This window comes from Vombatus ursinus, unplaced genomic scaffold (assembly GCF_900497805.2).
Source record: "Vombatus ursinus unplaced genomic scaffold, bare-nosed wombat genome assembly UNPS02014880.1, whole genome shotgun sequence".
Classification (NCBI taxonomy): domain Eukaryota; kingdom Metazoa; phylum Chordata; class Mammalia; order Diprotodontia; family Vombatidae; genus Vombatus; species Vombatus ursinus.
This window is the reverse complement of record NW_020954658.1, coordinates 906,344-926,508: the sequence shown is the minus strand read 5'-3', so window position 1 is coordinate 926,508 and position 20,165 is coordinate 906,344. Positions and strand designations below refer to the sequence as shown.

Below are 20,165 nucleotides of genomic sequence, written 5' to 3'. Positions count from 1 at the left end.
CAGGATAGAGTTTTGGAGAGATTAGCTGGTTTATTCCCACTAATTGTGATTTATGTACTATCAGTTTGAACTCCTATCTCCTGACTCCAAACTTCATGCTCTTCTATAACATCAACTCCCTTCCTTTATTATATGTTGTTTATTGTATCAGTTTTGCTTCCCTAATTCCGCCCTGCATATGTACAATTTTTGATGTATTCCCTGGGTACATACTACTTAATAACTAGGTAGCCTCTAGGTGGCAGTTGGGGGAAATTAAAGGGAGTTGTACAAAAATTTGTGGTAGATTAGCCAAAGAGCAATTTTAAAATCATCTTTTTTTTTCTTTTTATTTCCTATATATACTCCTTCCATGGCTGAGTCACAGCTGAGTGATGTTCTCTTCATCCCAACCTTTCACCTTGATGTAGGGCATGCCACCAGACAGATCCCTGGTTGTCACCTATAACTTATTGTGCCAATACCTTATACCATCCAAAGATACAGTGGGGAAGAACAGAAACCCCTCTACTTTCTTAGTTAAGGCTAGACATATTTCTGTCATCACCACTGTCATCCAACCCTCTCTTGGTCCCTTCCTCTTGTGGCCCCTATCCAATAAATTCAGAACATGCTGAGGACAGCATGTAGCAAAAAAGAAAAATAAGATTATTGATTCCTTTTGTGATACAAATGCCCATGTCTGAATCCGGAATTCCCCAAACAGCAACCTCCCAGTAATGGGCCTGGGAACTGAAAAACTCCCTCTGCTATCTTGGGTGGTAGAATTGTTGTTGCCACTATTAATGCTCCCTGTTCAGCAAGACCAAGGTTTTTCTTTTATTGTGTGTGTGTGTGTGTGTGTGTGTGTGTGTGTGTGTATGTGTGTTTTATTTTTAACAAGTGTTTTTAAAACTTTGGGTTACAAATTTTCTCCCTTCTTCCCTCCCCACCCAGCCTCATAAAAAAAGGCAAGCATCTCGATACAGTTTATAGATGTGTAGTCATGCAAAACACTTCCATAGTAGTCCTGTTATGAAAAACTAAGTATATTTCCCTTCATCCTATCCTACCCCCCATTTATTCTATTCTCTCTTTTGACCCTGTCCCTCCTCAGAAGTGTTTGCTTTTGATTATCCCCTCCCTCAATCTGCCCTCCCCTCTATCAACCCCCTGTTCTCTTGTCCCCTTTCCCCTTTATTTTCCTGTAGAATAAGATAGATTTCCATACCGCACTGTGTATGTTATTCCCTCCTTAAGCCAAATCCTATGAGAATAAGATTCACTCATTCCCTCTCACTTTCCCCCATTTTCCCTCCAATGTAAAAGCCTTTTCTTGTCTGTTTCATGTGAGATATTTTACTTCATTCCACTTCTCCGTTTGTCCTTCTCCCATTATAATCTTCTCCCACCCCTTAATTTTATTTTCCAGATATTCCTTCATCTTCAACTCACCCTGTGTCCCCTCTCTATCTATACAAACATATAATTTTTTCCCTCCTACTACCCTGATACTGACAAAGGACTCATGAGTTACAAATATCATCTTTCCCTGCAGGAATGTAAACAGTTCAACCTTAATAAGTCCCTTATGATTTCTCTTTCCTGTTACCTCTTCCATGTTTCACTTGAGTCTTGTATTTGAAGGTCAAATTTTCTATTCAGCTCTGGTCTTTTCCACAGGAATATTTGAAAGTCCCCTATTTCATTGAATGACCATTTTTTACCCTGAAGGATTATACTCAGTTTTGCTGGGTAGGTGATTCTAGGTTGTAGTCCTAAGTCCTTTGCCCTCTGGACCCTTAATGTAGAAGCTGCTAAATCTTGTGTTATCCTGATTGTGTTTCCACAATACTTGAATTGTTTCCTTCTGGCTGCTTGCAATATCTTCTCCTTGACCTGGGAATTCTGGAGTTTGGCTACAACGTTCCTAGGAGTTTTCCTATGGGGATCTCTTTCAGGAGGTGATGGGTGGATTCTCTTAATTTCTATTTTGCTCTTTGGTTCTAAAATATCAGGGCAGTTTTCTTTGATCATTTCTTGAAAAATGATGTCTAGGCTCTTTTTTTGATCATGGCTTTCAAATAGTTCAGTAATTTTTAAGTTCTCTCTCCTGGACCTATTTTCCAGGTCAGTTGTTTTTCCAATGAGATATTTCACATTCTCTTCTATTTTTTCATTCCTTTTGATTAGTGTTACAGTGCCTTGATTTCTCATATTGTCCCTTTCTTCCAATTTCTCCATTCTAATTTTTAAGGAAGTATTTTCTTCATTAAGCTTTTGGACTTCCTTTTCCATTTGGCTAAGTTTGCTTTTAAGGGCATTCTTCTCCTCATTGGCTTTTTGGACCTCATTTGCGATTTGGATTAGGCTATTTTTTAAGGTGTTATTTTCTTCAGTATTTTTTTGGGTCTCCTTTAGCATCACTCTCAGTTTTTCTTCTACTTCTTTTACTTGCTTCTCAAAATCCTTTTTGAGCTCTTCTACGGTCTGGGACCAATTCATATTTTTCTTGGAGGCTTTGAATGTAGGAGCTTTGGCTTCATTGTCTTCTTCTGGTTGCATGTTTTGATCTTCTTTTCATCAAAGTAAGAAAATATAGTCTGACTCTTTTTGCCCTGCTTACTCATTATCCTGGCCAATTACTTGAGTTGTAAACTCTTTGTTAAGGTAGAAATCTGTTTCCATTGTGTAGAATGTACTGTTCCAAGCTTCAGGGATTTTGTGCAGCTGTGTTCAGAAATACTTCTAGGGACCTGTAAATTTTCAGTTCTTCCAAGGTGGTATGATCAAGGGCAAGGTGTTTACTCCTTTCCTGGCCTGTGCTCTGGTCTATGAGCACTCTTTTTTGTCTTGGAACTGTGAGGAGGTTTTCCTCTCCACAGCCACTACAAGCTCCACCAGACCAGTGCTCCTCCTCACCTTAGGTCCACTACCCATAACTGTGACCCAGATCCAAGCATGGGCAAAGCAAGGGAATCCTGCACCAGCAGAGAGATCCCTGCAATCTCCCTCTGATCAGCCACTTGATTTGCTGTCTGTCTGTGGGCCAGGAGCTCAGGAGGCAGCTGCTGCCCTAAGGGCATGCTCAGAGTTGGGGCTGAGACCTAGCTTCTTCTCTCACCTCAGTCACAGACTTTTCCCACTGACCTTCTAAGTTGTCTTTGGCATTCCTGGGTTGAGAAGTCTGGAAACCACCACAGCTGCCCGTGATTCAGTCCTCTGAGGCCTGCTCCAAGGTCTTTGCGGCCTGCACGCCTACACCAAACTGTGCTCCTCTCCCAGCCCGGCGTGATACACCTTTCTGATCAACCATTCAGGCTGTCTTGGACAGGAAATTTGTTTCACTCTGTCTTTTTGTGGGTTCTGCTGCTTTAGAATTTGTTTAGAGCCATTTTTATAGGTATTTGGAGGGGTTTGGGGGAGAGCTTAAGCAAGTCACTGCTTTTACTCCTCTGCCATCTTGGCTCCGCCTCCCACCAAGGTTTTTCAAAGGATGAAATTAGCAATTTCGGATCACTTAAAGGTAAGCTATTCTGAGTCTTGTTTCCATGGCTGACATGATTACATGAATTAATGAATGAATGAAATGAAGTGAATGAAGGGCATGGGTTGCTTCAGAAAGTAATGGGCTCCAACTCACTACTCACTAGTCAGGTATGTTGCAGAGGGTGATACTTGTTCTGGTCCAGGTTGGTCTAGATGGCACCTGAATTATCTTCTAATTCTGAAATGTTACGGAGCCCTTGCTTTAAGTGAACTTGGAGTAAAGGAAACCCAATTTAAGTAATTTCTCCAATACCTATTAGTTGTGTGACCCTAGACAAGTTATTTAGCCACTTAGAGCCTCTCTTCATCTGCAAAATTGGACAATACTTACAGTACCTACCATTTAACAATGTTGATAAGGGTCAAGTTGCATTATATAAAGATTTTTTAAATATTAAAGTACTAAATAAATATCATCTATCATTTGTTGTAATCTTCCCATTGTAGATTCATTTAAAAGATATAAATCTAATACTTTTTAAATGAAAACAAATTCGGGGAGGCTAAGTGGCACAGTGGATAGAACACTGGCCCTGGAATCAGGTGGACCTTAGTTTAAATCCAGCGTCAGACACGTGACACTTAACTAGTTGTGTGATCCTTGGTAAGTCACTTAACCTTGATTGCCTTGCCAAAAACAAACAAACAAATAAAAACCAACTTTAAAAACCTATTTTTGTTTTATTTTAGGCTGTACCTGTTCTACGAAACACACTTTAAGTATTTAGGATGAATTTATGGCAGAGTATGACTGAATGTTTGCCATAGATATTACAAAGGAGATACTTATATTAAGAGGAAAGTTAGTTCAGAGGAACCCTAAACCCCTTTCCAATCTAAATGTCTGAATATTTTAATTGATCATAATTTCACAGAATTTCAAAATTGCATAGCTGGAAGGACCTGAAAGGTCATCAGGTTCAACCTTTTAATTTCAAAATTTAGATAACTAATTTTCAAAGAGTTTAATTAACTTGTCCATGGCCACAGGGGTAATACATCACAGAGACAGGAATAATTCTATGTTTTTTTCTTTCATACTTCAATGTGTCAAAAATGGAAATTACTTCATCAGTGGAGTTAGCCCCTCCACCAACACAGATCAGAACTTCTCCACTCTTTAGTAGAAGGTCTTCATGAGTTCCTATGGCCCAGAATATTCACCTGCTGGTCAAACTTAGGTTGCTCCAAACTTGTATAGTTTGATGCTTAGGTATTAGACACACAATCGATCCCAGAGATTGTTCTTGACAGCTTTTTCAGCTTGGTGGGACATGTTGGAGTTCATATCTAGCTGGTACAGGCAGATTTGGAGAACCCAGATTAACTTCCATGTCATGAAGAGGGCAGAAAATAATCACTTTAATCCTCTGTGTTCTCAAATAAGGTCTTACTCAGTTTTAAGGTGACCTCTGCTTGGAATCCAGGGAAAAGATAGAGAGAAGAGATTCTTTTCCTCTTCTACATCATGAATTTGTTTTTTTTTTTTTGTTTTGTTTTGTTTTTGCACATCTTCTTCCTTTCAATCTCAGGGTGAAGTGATCTGCCTTTTCAAGCTTAATTCTTCCTATCATGGCCCTAAGTCCATCTTATCTGGTACATGAGCCTACACCTACTCTCTTATGTTTTTGTTCTCTCTCTCCTTACTGCCTCCTTCCCTGATGCCAAAAAATGTCTGACCTCCCCGTTCTTGATCATACTAATACCTAGAACTGTGCTTCTTGCCTCATTCAGTACTCAAATTCTAGAAAAAGTAGTTGGTATAAATACATTCTTACCACTCATCTCCAAACAATTTGGTTTCTATTCCCACCATTCTATGGGGAGAGTTCTTTCAAAAGTTGTTGATGACAACCTGACCTAATTACTGAATTCAGTGACCTTTTTTCCTCACTTTTGAGCCTACTGGATTTCTCTTCAGCAGATAATACTGACCATCTCCTTCTTGATTCTCTCATTTCCCTTGTTTTCTGTGGCCCTGTTCTCTCCTCATTCTCTTTCTAGCTTTCTGACTTGTCTCTCCCTTCTTTATTCCTTTGATGCATCTTCTTCTTTCCTACCTTTAAGTCTGTGTTTCATTCTCCAAAGTTCCGTCTTCACCTCTCATTTCTCCTCTCTCCGAGTTCTCTTAGATAATAATATTGATTTTCCTCAGATCTTCAATTATCACTCCTATGGAGTTAACTCTCAAAAATAAGTTTTAGTTCTTACTCTTCCCCTGAGTTTGTCAAGCAATTCAACAAATATTTATTAAGTTCTCATTATGTACAAGACAGGGTGATAGGCACTGAAGATACTAAATAAAAATAAATGAGAAATACTCTTATACTAAATTTCCATTTTGCAAGAATGTGACCAGATATCTCTTCACATTTATATTCGGTGGGAAAGGGTGACCCTTCCTGGTCACTGCAGGATCAAATAAAACAATAGCTTTTTAGAGTGATTTAAGATTTACAAAACACTTTGTAAATATCTCATTTTATTGTTACAAAACCTCAGGAGTTAATCTTATCCCTATTTTACAGATGAAGAAACTGAGAAACATAAAGAACAGTCAGTTGTACTTGTCTGATTACTTGCATTTCAAGTCCCTACCTCTTGCCTTAATTTGTTTTTGCTGATCCTCTCCCATAGCTTGTCCCTTTGATTTTTCTGTAACCCATTCCTATCATGACTTCTCTCTGTTTCCCCTTCTTAAAGACTGTGTTGATTTCCAACTTAATCTGACCCAGAGTACTTCAAGACCCTCTAAGATAGCATGGTGGAATGGGAGAAGTATGAGAATCTCTATGTTTAAATATGACCTTTGGCACTTACTACTCATGTAACCTTAATAAGTCACTTAATATCCCTGGGTTTCACTTTATTCATCTACAAAATGAGGGAATTGAAACTGGATGGTATCTAGGGATCTTTTCAGTTCTTTATTTTATTTATGATCGTATATGATGATATTTTCTGACATTCACATTCAGGGTCTTTTCTCTATGAAAGTACACTACTGAAAGACATATCCATCTCCAAATCCAAGGTTGATGATGAATGATGATGAATGAATCAATCCATCATTTCCCAACTCAAATATGGTATTCTAATTTCCCTACTTGTGCTGTTGCTATCATCATTCTATCATGATGCTACCATCATTCTTCCAGTCACCTAGTCCCAAAATCTCTGAGTCACTTTTTATTTTACTTTACATTACCTCCTAGATCTAATTAATTGCCAAGATCTATAGATTCTAGATAAAAATATCCTTCAAGTTTTCCCTCATTTCCATTATTATTGCCTCCATCCTACCTACTCCAGAACCTCATTACCTATCACATGGATGATTGATTGTAAGAACCTTGTAACAGGTTAGCTTAGCTCTAGTGTCTTCTTTCTCCTTCATTCTTCATGGGGGGATAAGGAATGAATCTGCTCTTTCATTGATATGGGGAGCTCCCAGGTATAGAAACTCCCTATCAATATAAGGTTAAATGACTTGCCCAGTGTCACACAGCAGATATGTATCAGAAAACAGAAAAATGAATTAGAGTTTTCCAAGCCAACTCTCTTTCTCCTCCTATGCAGAGGTGTTAAAATTCGAAGGCCACAGCAGCAAGCAGACTGCAAACTCTCAAGTTGGGCCTGAACCAGATTAAAATGTAATTGAGAAATGTTTAACAAAATAAATAAAAATACTAGATTACATGGCTTATGTTAATTTGCGGGTTTTGTTAAAGTTAATATGTGACCAACCAACAGGGGTTGGTTTTTATTTGAGTTTGACACCACCACTCTATGCCTCGTTGCCTCATACTTTTCAATAAGTTAATCAACACACATTTTAAAAGCATTTACTGTGTGTTATGAATTGTATAAGGCAGTTAGGGTACAAAGAAAAAAAATGAAACAATCTGCTTCCTCAGGCAGCTTACATTCTATTGGGGAAGATAATATGTGCATATACAAGTATACACGAAATATATAGAAAATAGTTTTTAGAGAGAGGGCACTGGTAGCTGGGAAGTTTAGGAAAAGCTTCATGGAGAAGATAATGCTTGAAATGAATTTTGAAGGAAACAAAGAGTTCTTGGAGGTAGAGTCAAGAAGGGAATGCATTCCAAGGCTGGGAGACAGCCCAGAGAAGGAAAATGAGGAGGTAAGGAAGAACAAGGCCAGTTTGGCTAGAACAGAGAATGTACAAACAGGAATATAATGTATAATAAGAGTAGAAATACAAATTAGGGCCAAGTTGTGAAGGGCTTTAAATGTCAAAGATCTGATTATATCAATATCCTGCTGAAGAGCCTTCGGTGGCTCCCCAGTGACTATAAGAAAGCAAAATATTAATTTCTTGATCTCATCTTTAAGGCCCTATGCAATGTGTTTCTATCCTAACTTTCCAGACTTATTTCACACTATTGTCCTTCATACAAACTATATTCCAACTATTCCCAAATCTCATCTGCAATGGTATCCTAGGTTACTCTATAATCATCATGTGCATGAGTCCCTCAAGTCTTTGTAGAAAGGAGGTCGGGCCATATGAGATTTTGGGGTGGTAGGAGAAAAGACCTCTGGAAAGATGATGAGGAGGAGACTTATGGCTCCATTGAGAAATGGAAGATAAATTAGGATTAGAGAAGGAGTGCTATTTACAAAATGCATTATTATAAACTTAAGGGTATAAATACATGTGTTGTAATATCTACATATATGTATGTGGGAAATATATATGCTTATTTAATAAAAATGTATACATAGGCAGGTCTATCCATCTACCCATCCATCTATTTATCATCTATCTATCTATCTATCTATCTATCTATCCTGAAAATTAGCCTTTAATTGTGGTAGTCTTTTGTGGTCTAGGGTTTTTTTGGTGTGGGACAGATAAATGATATGAGGAAAGTTTGAATGACATGTCTGCATGATTGGTGTGATGAGTAGTATCCCTTTAAAATCTGCTTATATTATGAACTATTCTACTGCAGTGGAATACGTAAGGCACAGAGCCTATTGTATCCCAGTAAAACATGAAACTTATTGCCCAAATCTAGTAGTTTTGTAGCCTATATTGCCCTTAATATATGAAGATGATTTTGACCATGAATGGGAATCTTGGCCATGTTGCTAGTCAATTGCAGATTACATTGTCCTCCCCTTTCTGCCTTCAGGTAATTGCACACATTAACCATTTCTTCACATTCTTGCCTAATAAGTTTTAGTTTTCTTGTTCCTTTTCTCCCCATTTCCCATTCCCAAATGACTAAATGTACCAGACAAATGCAACTGAAGTTACTGAGTTTGTTTTCCTGGGACTTTCTTCTTCCTCAGAGCTACAACCTGTGCTTTTCTTCCTGTTTCTAGTGTTATGTCTCCTGACAATACTAGGAAATGGCCTTATTATCATCACAGTGACCTCTGATCGTCACCTTCGCTCAGCCCCTATGTACTTTCTCCTTTGCAATCTCTCCTTCCAAGATCTTTGCTATTCTACTGTCACTGTACCCAAGATGCTGTCCCACTTGGTCACCCACCACAAAACAATTTCCTTCCAGGGCTGTGTAGCCCAGATGTTGTTCTTGCATTTCACTGGAAGCACAGAGATATTCATCCTCACCATCATGGTGTATGACCGCTACATAGCTATTTGCCAGCCCCTGCACTATGAACTTATCATGAGCCAATGTACTTGCTGGGTCCTGGCAGGGATATCAGTGCTGGGAGGGGTAATCCATTCCATTACACAGGTGGTGCTCATCTTACATTTGCCTTTCTGTGGCTCAAATGAGCTAGACAATTTCTGTTGTGATATTCCACAGGTCATTAAGTTGGCCTGCACAAACACCTTTGCGGTAGGCCTCCTGATGGTTTCCAACAGTGGCTTGGTCACACTTTTGTGCTTTATAGTGCTTCGCATTTCCTGTACAGTCCTCTTGGTGAGAATAAGAAACCACTTGGCTGAGGGAAAGAGTAAAGCCCTCTCCACTTGTGCCTCACACCTGATAGTGGTAACCCTGGTGTTTTTGCCCTGTGTCTACATCTATGCCAGGTCCTTTAAGACATTTCCAGCTGATAAATTGGTCTCCATTCTCTACGCAATCATCACCCTAATACTGAATCCACTTATCTATACCATCTATACCCTGAGGAATGCAGAGATGAAAAATGCTATTAGGAGTACATGGAACTACTCTATCTGAATAGGAAGACAGTCCAGGCAGTTGCTGCTTCCTGACAAAATGCATTGCTAGAAAAGGCATCGTAAGGTGAAACAGAAAAGAAAAATCCTCTCTGCAAACACCCTTCCAGTATTTTGCACTGGATATCCACAATGGAAACTGAGGCATGGTCAGGGAAAAAGCCATGAAAAAAAAAAAGCCTCACTTTTTTTATTAAGCAATGCTGAATGAATAGAGCAGAGAAAGGAAAGTGAGGACTGCCTCCCTAGCCCTATGGAATGTCTCATTCCTTATTAACACTAGAAAGACTGGAATTTAAGAAGACACCAAAAGACCAAGCTGGGTCAAGTGATTCAGTATATTTTTTTTAATCCACAATGTAAATAAAAAGAAATAGGATGAATATTTGTATTTCAAAGTAAAATTATAAAATTTTTGCATCAATTGACATACCTGATGCTTTTAATCTGAGAGTAAAAGAGACTGTTTTCTTGCTGATTACAGGATCTGTATGGATGATGAGAACAGATGAAATCATGGGACTAAATTATACTTGATTCATCACCAATTCAGCAGATGGGAAGATGCTCGGTAATGACCGAATATGGTTACACGGACACATCTTGTAGAAACAGCCCCAAGAGGGCAATAGCAGCCCAGCAACTGAATGTGTCTCTTTTCAGAACTTCATCCTTTGCCAATGTGGTCAGTCCCACAGGGTGATGGAATCATGGGATGGACTTTTACTAAGGAGAACTGTAAAACATCTTTCCTTGAATATCTTTATCAGAAAGGATCATGACCTCTCTCTGGGGAAAGTTTGAGGTCACTTAGAGCCTAGCACAGTGACTTAAACCTTAAAAGCAATTAATAAATGTTTTCTGAATTGAACTAAATTAAATCCTGTCTAATTTGAGAGACTAAACAGCAAGATTAATGCATTTGTCTGAGTTTAGCAACAGGAAAGAGATGGAGTCAAGTCTTGCTTACAATACCTACTAACTATATGGGCATGGGAAAGTTTGAACACATCTGAGATTCAGTTTCCTTGCTTGTATAGTAATTCTTGTACTGTTACTACCCCACAGTTTATTACAAGGATAAAATATGATAATGTGAATGTAAGGCATGATATAAAACTTATGTGAAGATGATGAATGGAAAATGATGATGATTTGTTACACTTAAGTATATTCCATTTTTTAGCTTGAAATCAATTCTATAGAGAGCAGCCATATTTTGAGCAATAACTGCATTTCTTATGGCAAATAAAATGTGCATAAAATAATTAAAATGATAATTACAATTTAAGTTCCTTGAGATCAGGGGCTGTTTTGGTTTTGTCTTTGTATACCCAGTTCAGCACAGTGGCATGGTACATAATAGTTATTTAATAAACAAATATTGATTGTTTGATAATAGCAATCATGTTTATGAAGTTTTGTTTGTGTATAAAACTCAATATCAATATTAGAGCACTTTACAATCAATTAAAATGATTTTTAGAGTACCCATGGTTAACTGGAGGGGAATAGGGAACATTTACCTGGATCATACATTGTTAAAGAGTCTCTCTCAAGCTTGTTTTGTGACATAGGAGTGAAAAAAGACCCAATCCACCTTAAACCCCATATCCAAATATGGTCCATTAACCCTAGTAAAAGAATTTAAATATTTTGTGGTTACTCTTTCAAGTTAAAACAACAACTACAACAAAAATGATATTCTGCATAGCATATTTGTTCTCTAGTGAATGTGAATGAAAAGAAGTGAACTAATCAACATGTGTAATAGATTTTTAAAATTACATAATGCATGTACTTGTAAATATTATTATGTCTAAAACACTCATGCCTCATCAATGGTCATCAAACACTACATTATGGCTGCATGGGAACTTCTACTCTAAATCTGATCATATAGTGACTTGACTGGTGGCTTCTGTCTTAATTAGGCACTTGCATTATATTGAAATAATGACCTAAAACATACTTGTGTTTATACTTTTTCTCCAAAAGTGAGCATGGACCTACTTTTGTTCATTAACAAATATTTAATCAATTACATACAGAAGCACACAGAGGTTCATGGATCTGAGTTGGAAGGGACCTCAGGGAACATCTAGATTTGAGTGTGAATCTCAACTCTGGTTATTTATTACCTGTGTGACTTTTGACAAGTCACTCAAACTCTCTGAGACTTGTTTCTTCATTTACAAAATAAGGGATTCCAACAGATGATATCTAAAGTCCTTCCTCAACTATAGCTCTAGCTGTAACCAAATCAATATTACCATTCATGGAAATGATGTGTCAATCACTGTGTCAACCAATGACTCTAATCACCATTCCTGTGAATTCTGTGTCCAAAACATCCCTTCCTGGCTTCTACTCCTTTCTATATTGTGACATCCTATTTGGATGCAAGTTTCTTGAGGTCAGGTGCTGTCTTGCTAGCTTGCATTTGTATCCATAGCTGTGATACTTCTAAGCATGTAATAACTGCGTTTTTCATTCTCCACCATCACTCTAGAAGTCTATTCTGAAATTATTAAAGCAGACATTTATTAATAATAGAAGACAGGTAAAATAACTTTACACATATCATCTAATTTGAATCTAACAATACCCTTTATGTACTATACAGTATAAATATTATTAATTCTACTTTTACGGGTGAAGAAACTGTGGCTCAAAGAGACACTTGTTCAATCACGTAACTAGTAATCATAGAGCTGAGATCTGAACCTGCACTTTCTGCCTATAAATTCATTATTGTCTTCATGATACCACAGTGGCCTGGTACAGACATACCGCTGATTAATGTAAAAGAATAATTTAAAAGGTACTGTACTCACAATGTTGCCTATACAGTTTGGTGTTCTTTGTTATTCTAATACTCACAACTGAATAACTAAATACTTTGGCAACAGAATTTCAAAACCTAACAACTTCACATAAGGAAAGAGTGATTATACCACAGTTCATCCATTAATTTATTTATGAACATACATGTGCATATAAATATACATATATATGCATATATACATGCATACAGTTGTAATCATATACCTACAATTATATAATTACAAAGTATATGTACATTATATATAAACACTTCATAAGCTTTAATGTGCTGTAAAGTTATGAACTATAATTACCTAAATAGTATTTAGGTTCTTCAAGCTACAATATACAAGGGATTTCCATGGTGCCAAGCATTATGTCAGTTCTTGGTAATCATTGAATTGAAATTTTGGTGGACATAAAAGGATTAGGAATTATGTGGATTCTTGGTCTCAAAAATTCAATTCAGTTCAAACACAGTAAGCTTCTACTGGATGTTACATTTTGTGAAGCACAGGCAAAGATGAATACCTTAGATGAGATATTACTGCTATCCTCATAAAACTTATAGTCTAGGGCAGGGATGGGGGAGATAAGACACAGAAATAACTCTGTTACATAATATTTCATAGGAAATACATTATGCAGGACTGAAATAAAGTGCTATTTGAGAGCAGGATGGGGAATAATTATTTACAAGGGGTATTAGAGACTGTCTGCTGGTGGAGGTGCATGTCAGCTGACTCCAAAGCTAGGCAGGAATTCATCACATAAAGGGTAAACAAAAACATGGACATAGGAAAGAATAAAACATGTTTGAGAGACAGGGCAAAGTCCAATTTTTCTGGAATGTGGATTATTTGGAGGGAAATAATATGACTGAGAGAATCAGCTTTTACCAAAGGTACCAAATTGTGTATGTTCTTGAAATTTGTATTTTAATTAGTAGATGACATGGAAACTATACTAAAAATATTGATAGGGACTGGACCTGTGATTTCATTGGTATAAGAAACTTCAAGGTAAGAACATTGCCTCACTTGTTTAACAATGTCTCTGAAACTTAGGTCTTAGAGTGGCCTGAAAAATTGAAAGGTTAAGTGGTTTGCCCAGGGTTGACCATACACCAGGATGTATCAAAGATGTGATGTGAACCAAGGTTCTCCTGGCTTTGAAGCCAACTCTATCCATCATGCCATGCCACATAACATTGGTCCTCTATCTTCTATTATTCTTGAAATAACTGGCAGAGCGGCAGCGTGACAGAGCTAGTCTGAAAGTCAGGAAACCCGAACTCCACACATATCACTGAGATATACTAGCTGAAAGATCCTGGACAAGTCGTATAACTTCTCAGCACCTTAGGGAATTTTCTAAAACTGTAAGTAGATGGCTTGTGTTGTCTCTCCTAACTGAATCTATGATATTGCAATTCTAAATTGCAGAGAAGGTTCTAGAAATTTCCTCATTGGGAGTTCTCAATACCAGGAAAATTGAAGTCCGGTTGTTATTTTAATGCACAAAATAGCTAGGTTAATTTAACAATAAAAATTCAATTATAAATTTCCTTAAAGAGTAAATATAGATGGAATCTTGCCAATAAAGTTGTATTCAGGATCTATTTTGTGAAACTGCCTTGTAGGAGTTGCCACCTTATAAAAGGTCCTTTCACTACTTCATTAGGGTCCATGATAGATTCACATTTTATGGAAACAGCACATTCATTCATCACTTCCATTGTTAATAGCTCACATTTAAATAATGCTTCAAGTTTTGCAAAGCGCTTTCTTCACACAGCCTTAGAAGAAGAAACTAGATGACACAGTACATAGAGCGTTGGACCTGGAATCAGGAATACCTGAGTTCAAATCCTACCTCAGACACTAACTAGCCATGACAATCTGGCCAAGTCATTTACTCTCTTTCTGGCTCAGTTTCCTCATTTGTAAAATGTAGATAACAAAAGCACCTACCTCTTAAGGTTATTATGAGGATAAAATGAAAGGTATTATTTGTAAAGTGCTTTGCAACCTTAATGCTTTATATGAATGGAAGGTATTATTATTATTATTAAGCCCACACTCCTCATATGGGTATTGTGATGATGAAATGAGATAATACATGTAGTCTTTGTAAAACTTAATGTGCTTTATAAGGATTTTTAGAGAATATCATCATTATCATTAATTATCTCAATAAGCAAAGAGAGATTCAGAAAATTGTGACTTTACCAAAGTCATAGTAAGTAGCAGAGACTCATCCATGCCTTCTTATTCTAAATCTAGTTATTTTTCTTTTACATATACACCTGAAGGATGAGGAAATTAGGAGATGTCAGATAAGTGAAATCTTTATTATTAATGAATTTTTCATTTATATGAACCTTACTTTTTAAAGTACTAAAATTTCAAGAAAAAATTAATGGAAATACATTTAATGGCACTGCACATTTCTCTGTCTTCTTAAACATATTCAATGTATTTTAATCTTTTCTTAAAATAGGAGCTCACATTTGCATAGTACTCTGAGGTTTTGTAAAGCACATTCTTCACAACAGAAAGAAAGAATTTTGGCTCTGGAATTGACAGATCTGAGCCAAATTAAAGTTTTGTATTTAGTACCAGAGATCTACAACTGAACGTGACCTTCAAAACCCTCTGTCTAACACTCTCACTTTAAGATAATTAATGTGAAGTCCAGAGAGGTGTAGCAACTTCCTTGTGGCCATGGGTAGTCAGAAGCAGAGCTGACTCAAACTCAAGTCCTCCCATTTCAGAGACAGTGATTTTTCTACATTTCACTGTCATCGCCTTACTGACTAATTGATTTGGGTATATCCCTTCATTTAACTCAGCCTTAATTCCCTCATCTGGAAAATGGAAGTTATTGGACGACGTAATCTCTGAAGCCTCTTTCAGAATTCAGATTCTATGATTCCAGGTAGGTAGTACAAATTTTATCATGCCCATTTTGGAGATCAAGAAACTTAGTCTCAGAATTGTTACTCAAGTTTTTTACCCTAGATTTGAATCCATTGCCACCTGCTTCCAACTCTCATGCACTTTCTACCCTGAAAGTGTAGAATGCACTATTTCTAATTATTATACTATTTTATTACAGCAATTTTGCCTCTCTAATTCTGTTCTGCTTATGCCAACATCAAAATTTGGCTGTATGCTTTGTGCAATGCTACCTGATGGCAATTGAAGGTTGCCTCCAAGACACAGAGTTGGGTTGAACCAGAATTTACCACAGATTTTCTACAAGGTAGATTATAAATCATCCTACTGTATCATTTACTTTATCTTCATCCTTTCTCTCACTTGGGTACAGGTCCCAGGCAAATAATGTTTCTACTCTCCCAACCTTTCACCTAGGTGAGGAAGAGCATGTCAGAGCATATGGTCTCCTGGTTGCAATCTCTAGCCAACTATATCAGTGTCTTATCCAACTCACAGATTTAGTAGCAAAGAGGAGAGCACAACACTTCTCCTTATTGAGAGCCAGGCATACTTCTACCACCATAACCATTGTTCTCTTCCTCTGCTTTCTCAGTCCCTTGCCTCCTCTTCCTCTCCCAGGCCCCAAACAATATATTCAGAATTTGCTGGGGAAAGCATGTGGCTAAAAAACAAAATTTTAATGAGTCCCCTTGTGATTCAACTGATAAAGGTTAAATCCCTAAATCACCTGACATCAGATTCCCCATAATGGTCAGTGGAAACACAGGATTCCCTTGACTTCACACTGTCATCTCAACTGGCAAGATTTCTTAATAGTCTTCTATAACTATTAATACTGTCTGTTCACTATGATCATAATTTCTGAGATGCCAAAAACTGAAATTTAAAGGTAGGTACTTTGGACACTGAGAGATGAAATTATGGATCAAAAGATGCATGAATGAAACCCATGCTTCCCCCAATGGAGTCTTGGTCCATAATACTATTTATATTCTTTCCCCCAATGCTCATTATTTTCTAAAAGTTAAATTAATTTCCTTTTAATTCAGAACAATTCTAGCTTATAGAATCTACATTTTCCCAGAGAAAGATTATTCTGCTTAACATGTTTGATAAAGTTAGTGAGGAGGATAGGAAAAAAAATGAACTCAGTTCATTTTGAATGCCAGCACTTTATTTACTGTGCCACCAAAGTGCCTGTAATCTGTACTTTGTAAACATTTTTTTTGCCTCCTTTGTGGCATTTCTTTCTTGTTATTGACCACTTAATATGAGTGTTCCCTAAGGTTCTGTCCCAGCTCTCTTCTCTTCTCCCCCTTTACCAAGTCTTTCTTGAAAATCTGATTGTCTTTCAAGGTTTCAATGATCATATTTATGGCAATGCCACCTTTCTATATCTCCAATCCTGAACTCTCTTCTGAGAAACAAACCTGAATCATGACATCTTTAGAACATATCTACACCAGGATTCCTACCCCAGATTCAACATGTCTAAAATCTAGTTGCTTATCTTTGTCTCTAAACACGCTCCTCGGTATGACTTCTTTATTTCTGTCAGTGGCATCACCATTCACTCACTCTCCCATCTGAAGGTCCTATCCTTGACTCTTCTTTCTTCCCTTACTTCCCTTCTCCTTTACCAGAACAATGACAAAATTCACTTATTTAGAAAGTCTTTTATAAACACCATTCATTCTGTGCTACATTTTGATGGTCACAGACATAGGAGAGTGACATAAATTTACATATAAATTTATAGACTGGAATTATTGACTCTTAGGGAGACTTCAATTCTACCATGAGTGTATGCTTCCAAAATTAATAGAATCATAATTAATAGAATCAGTTATGTTACTTATCTGCTCAAAAATTTTGATCACTCCTTACTGCTTACCAAAAAATAAATAAACACAATTCAAGCTTTTTTTATCATATTGTTCAAAGCCCTTCACAGTTTGACATAAACTTTTTCAATTCTATTGACATTTCTATCACCCATGAACATATCCTTTTTCCCTCCCACTGTACATGTGCTTACCTTGTTCTCTATTCCAGGAATGTTCTCCTTTTTCCTCTTCAGCAGTTGAATTTCTAACCATCTTTTAAATCTTTTTCAATCCCACCAGCTACATAAAGCCTTCCCTATTTTCCTCAATAATTTTTGCCTTCTTGTACTTGGCATAGCACTTAGTTGTATACTTCACTCCTGAATTTTTATGTATTATTATGTATTACTGATATCTTTATGCATATCTGATCCTACAATATGACTTGAAAACTCCACCAGGGCACAGACTGTGCTGTTTGTAATGTTTCTTCATGTATTTTTACTCAGCAAGTACTTACTGAAAGTTTTGTGAAGTGAATGTCCTAAATCTAAAAAGAAAATGGATGAATGCTTTCTGAGAAAATTGCCAGCAAAATAATTAACATTAATAGTCCTATCTCACCTTATAGGGCAGAGTTTTGACCTAAAAAGTATTGTTTTGCTATGAGTCAAATCTGTTCCCCCTCCAGTTCACAGATGCATTATGCTTTTTTTTTTTAAACCACAAAAGCTTTATTCTTTTAGTGTTAGACTTTGGTCCCTGTTACAATGCAACTCTTCCTAAAAATAGTAATCATAGAAAATAGAAATCATTTTTCATTCATGTATAGCCAGAATAGCATAGCAGATGGAGTCGACCTCAGAGCTAAGAAGACCTGGTTCAAGTTCCATCTCTGACACATTCTGGCCTCTCACTCCAGGAAATCACTTAACCATTTAGTTCTCTAGGCACCTTTCTAAGACTATGGGTTGCAGAGGTGCCACCCTGCATTTGCAAAGAGATTTTCTTCATCTTTGTGTTCCCTGTAGCCAATGAAAATACACATCTAGTCCCTCTCCCTATATTCCACATTTACATGAGTTTTCCCCAGAATAAAATGTAAATTGTATTTGAGAAGTTATATTTTTGTGTGTTTGAATCACCAGAATAGTGCCTGATAGACACCTAATAAATGCTTGTAATGAAAACTTAAAGTGCTCTATAAATGTCAATTGGTATCATATATATATTGTTATACTTATTGTAATGTATTATTATGTAATATCCAAATGGACTCTATTTATAATATAATATGGAGTATATTCAATATATCATTATAAAATATACTATATACTAAGAGACCATGCTTATTATAATATAGCATCATATTAATATGCTATATACTAATAGATTGTATTTATTATAATATACTATATGCTATACTTATTACAATATACTATTATTATATTATTATCTAAAAAAGTGCGCAGATTGGAACGCTGGGAAACCCAAATATAAACTTCATCTATCTCATTGTTTTACTTGTGGAAAATATACTGAAGGAGGAAAAATATGGTAGGCCCCATAATGAAATGAGGTCATTTGTGGTACAGTAGATTCTAGACTTGACATTCCCTATTTCCTCTCCTCACATGCTTCTGATCCTATTTTTTTAATTTTTTTCTATAGGTGGAACCAAGTATAATGGGGCAGGGAAACCAAACAGTGGTAGAAGAATTTATTCTAGCAGGACTGTCGCAGACGGCTGTAGGACAAGCAGGGCTCTTTGTGTTGTTCTTCTTCTTCTATGTTTTGACTTGGGTGGGCAATGTACTCATCATGGTCACAGTGGCCTCTGAAGCCCATCTGCATTCATCCCCAATGTATTTCCTCCTTGGCAACCTCTCCTTCCTGGACCTGTGTTATTCCTCAGTGACTACTCCCAAACTTCTTGTCGACTTCCTGGTGGAAGAGAAGCTCATCTCCTATGGACAATGCATGGTACAGCTTTTTTTCTTGCATGTCATTGGTGCAGCTGAGATGTTCTTGCTCACAGTTATGGCATATGATCGCTATGTTGCTATCTGTCGACCTCTTCACTATACCACCATCATGAACAGGGGAATATGTTGTGTGTTGGTGATCGCCTCCTGGATGGGTGGCTTTGTTCACTCTACAGTCCAAACAATCCTGACTGTCCGCCTGCCTTTTTGTGGACCAAACCAGGTAGATAACTTCTTCTGTGATATTCCTCCACTCATCAAACTTGCTTGCACAGACACCTTTGTCATTGAATTGCTGATGGTGTCCAACAGTGGCTTGATCTCTACCAGTTGCTTTGTAGTCTTAATTTCTTCTTATACTGCCATTCTGGTGAAGATACGTTCCAAGGAGGCACGAAGCAAGGCACTTTCCACCTGTGGCTCCCACCTCATGGTAGTCACACTCTTTTTTGGGCCATGTATCTTCATTTATGCTAGACCTTTCTCCTCCTTCTCTGTAGACAAATTAGTTTCTGTGTCCTACAATGTCATCACCCCCATGATGAACCCACTCATCTATACCCTAAGGAACAAAGAAGTCAAATCGGCAATGAGGAAAGTCTGGGTCAAATGTTGAGTTACCTGGTGAAAGTAAGTCATGAAATGGTAGGGGTTAGATAAACAGGTTACATACTAACCCCAATGTTGGGAGTACTATTTTGAGTCTTCTAGGAGTGAACACTAAGATACTAATTTAATTGTTTGATTTCCCTGCACCATTGTTCTCCACCCTTTTGCTGTTAGAATTAAATGTGGAATGTAGTCTCTACCATTGTCTTTTGTAAATTGTCATTCTGTCACC

At 37.1% G+C, this 20,165-nt stretch overlaps 2 protein-coding genes across 2 annotated transcripts; both read left to right on the top strand.

Moving 5' to 3' along the window:
- The first annotated feature begins 8,792 nt into the window (after window positions 1-8,792).
- On the top strand, window positions 8,793-9,725 carry LOC114028387 (olfactory receptor 4D5-like). Its single transcript, XM_027842628.1, has one exon. It carries the CDS (start codon window positions 8,793-8,795, stop codon window positions 9,723-9,725), a length of 933 nt encoding a protein of 310 aa, XP_027698429.1.
- Window positions 9,726-19,025: 9,300 nt separating this feature from the next.
- Window positions 19,026-19,940, top strand: LOC114028385 (olfactory receptor 4Q2-like). The gene has a single exon (XM_027842627.1). The coding sequence runs from the start codon at window positions 19,026-19,028 to the stop codon at window positions 19,938-19,940; it is 915 nt and encodes a 304-aa protein (XP_027698428.1).
- The last annotated feature ends 225 nt before the right edge of the window (window positions 19,941-20,165 follow it).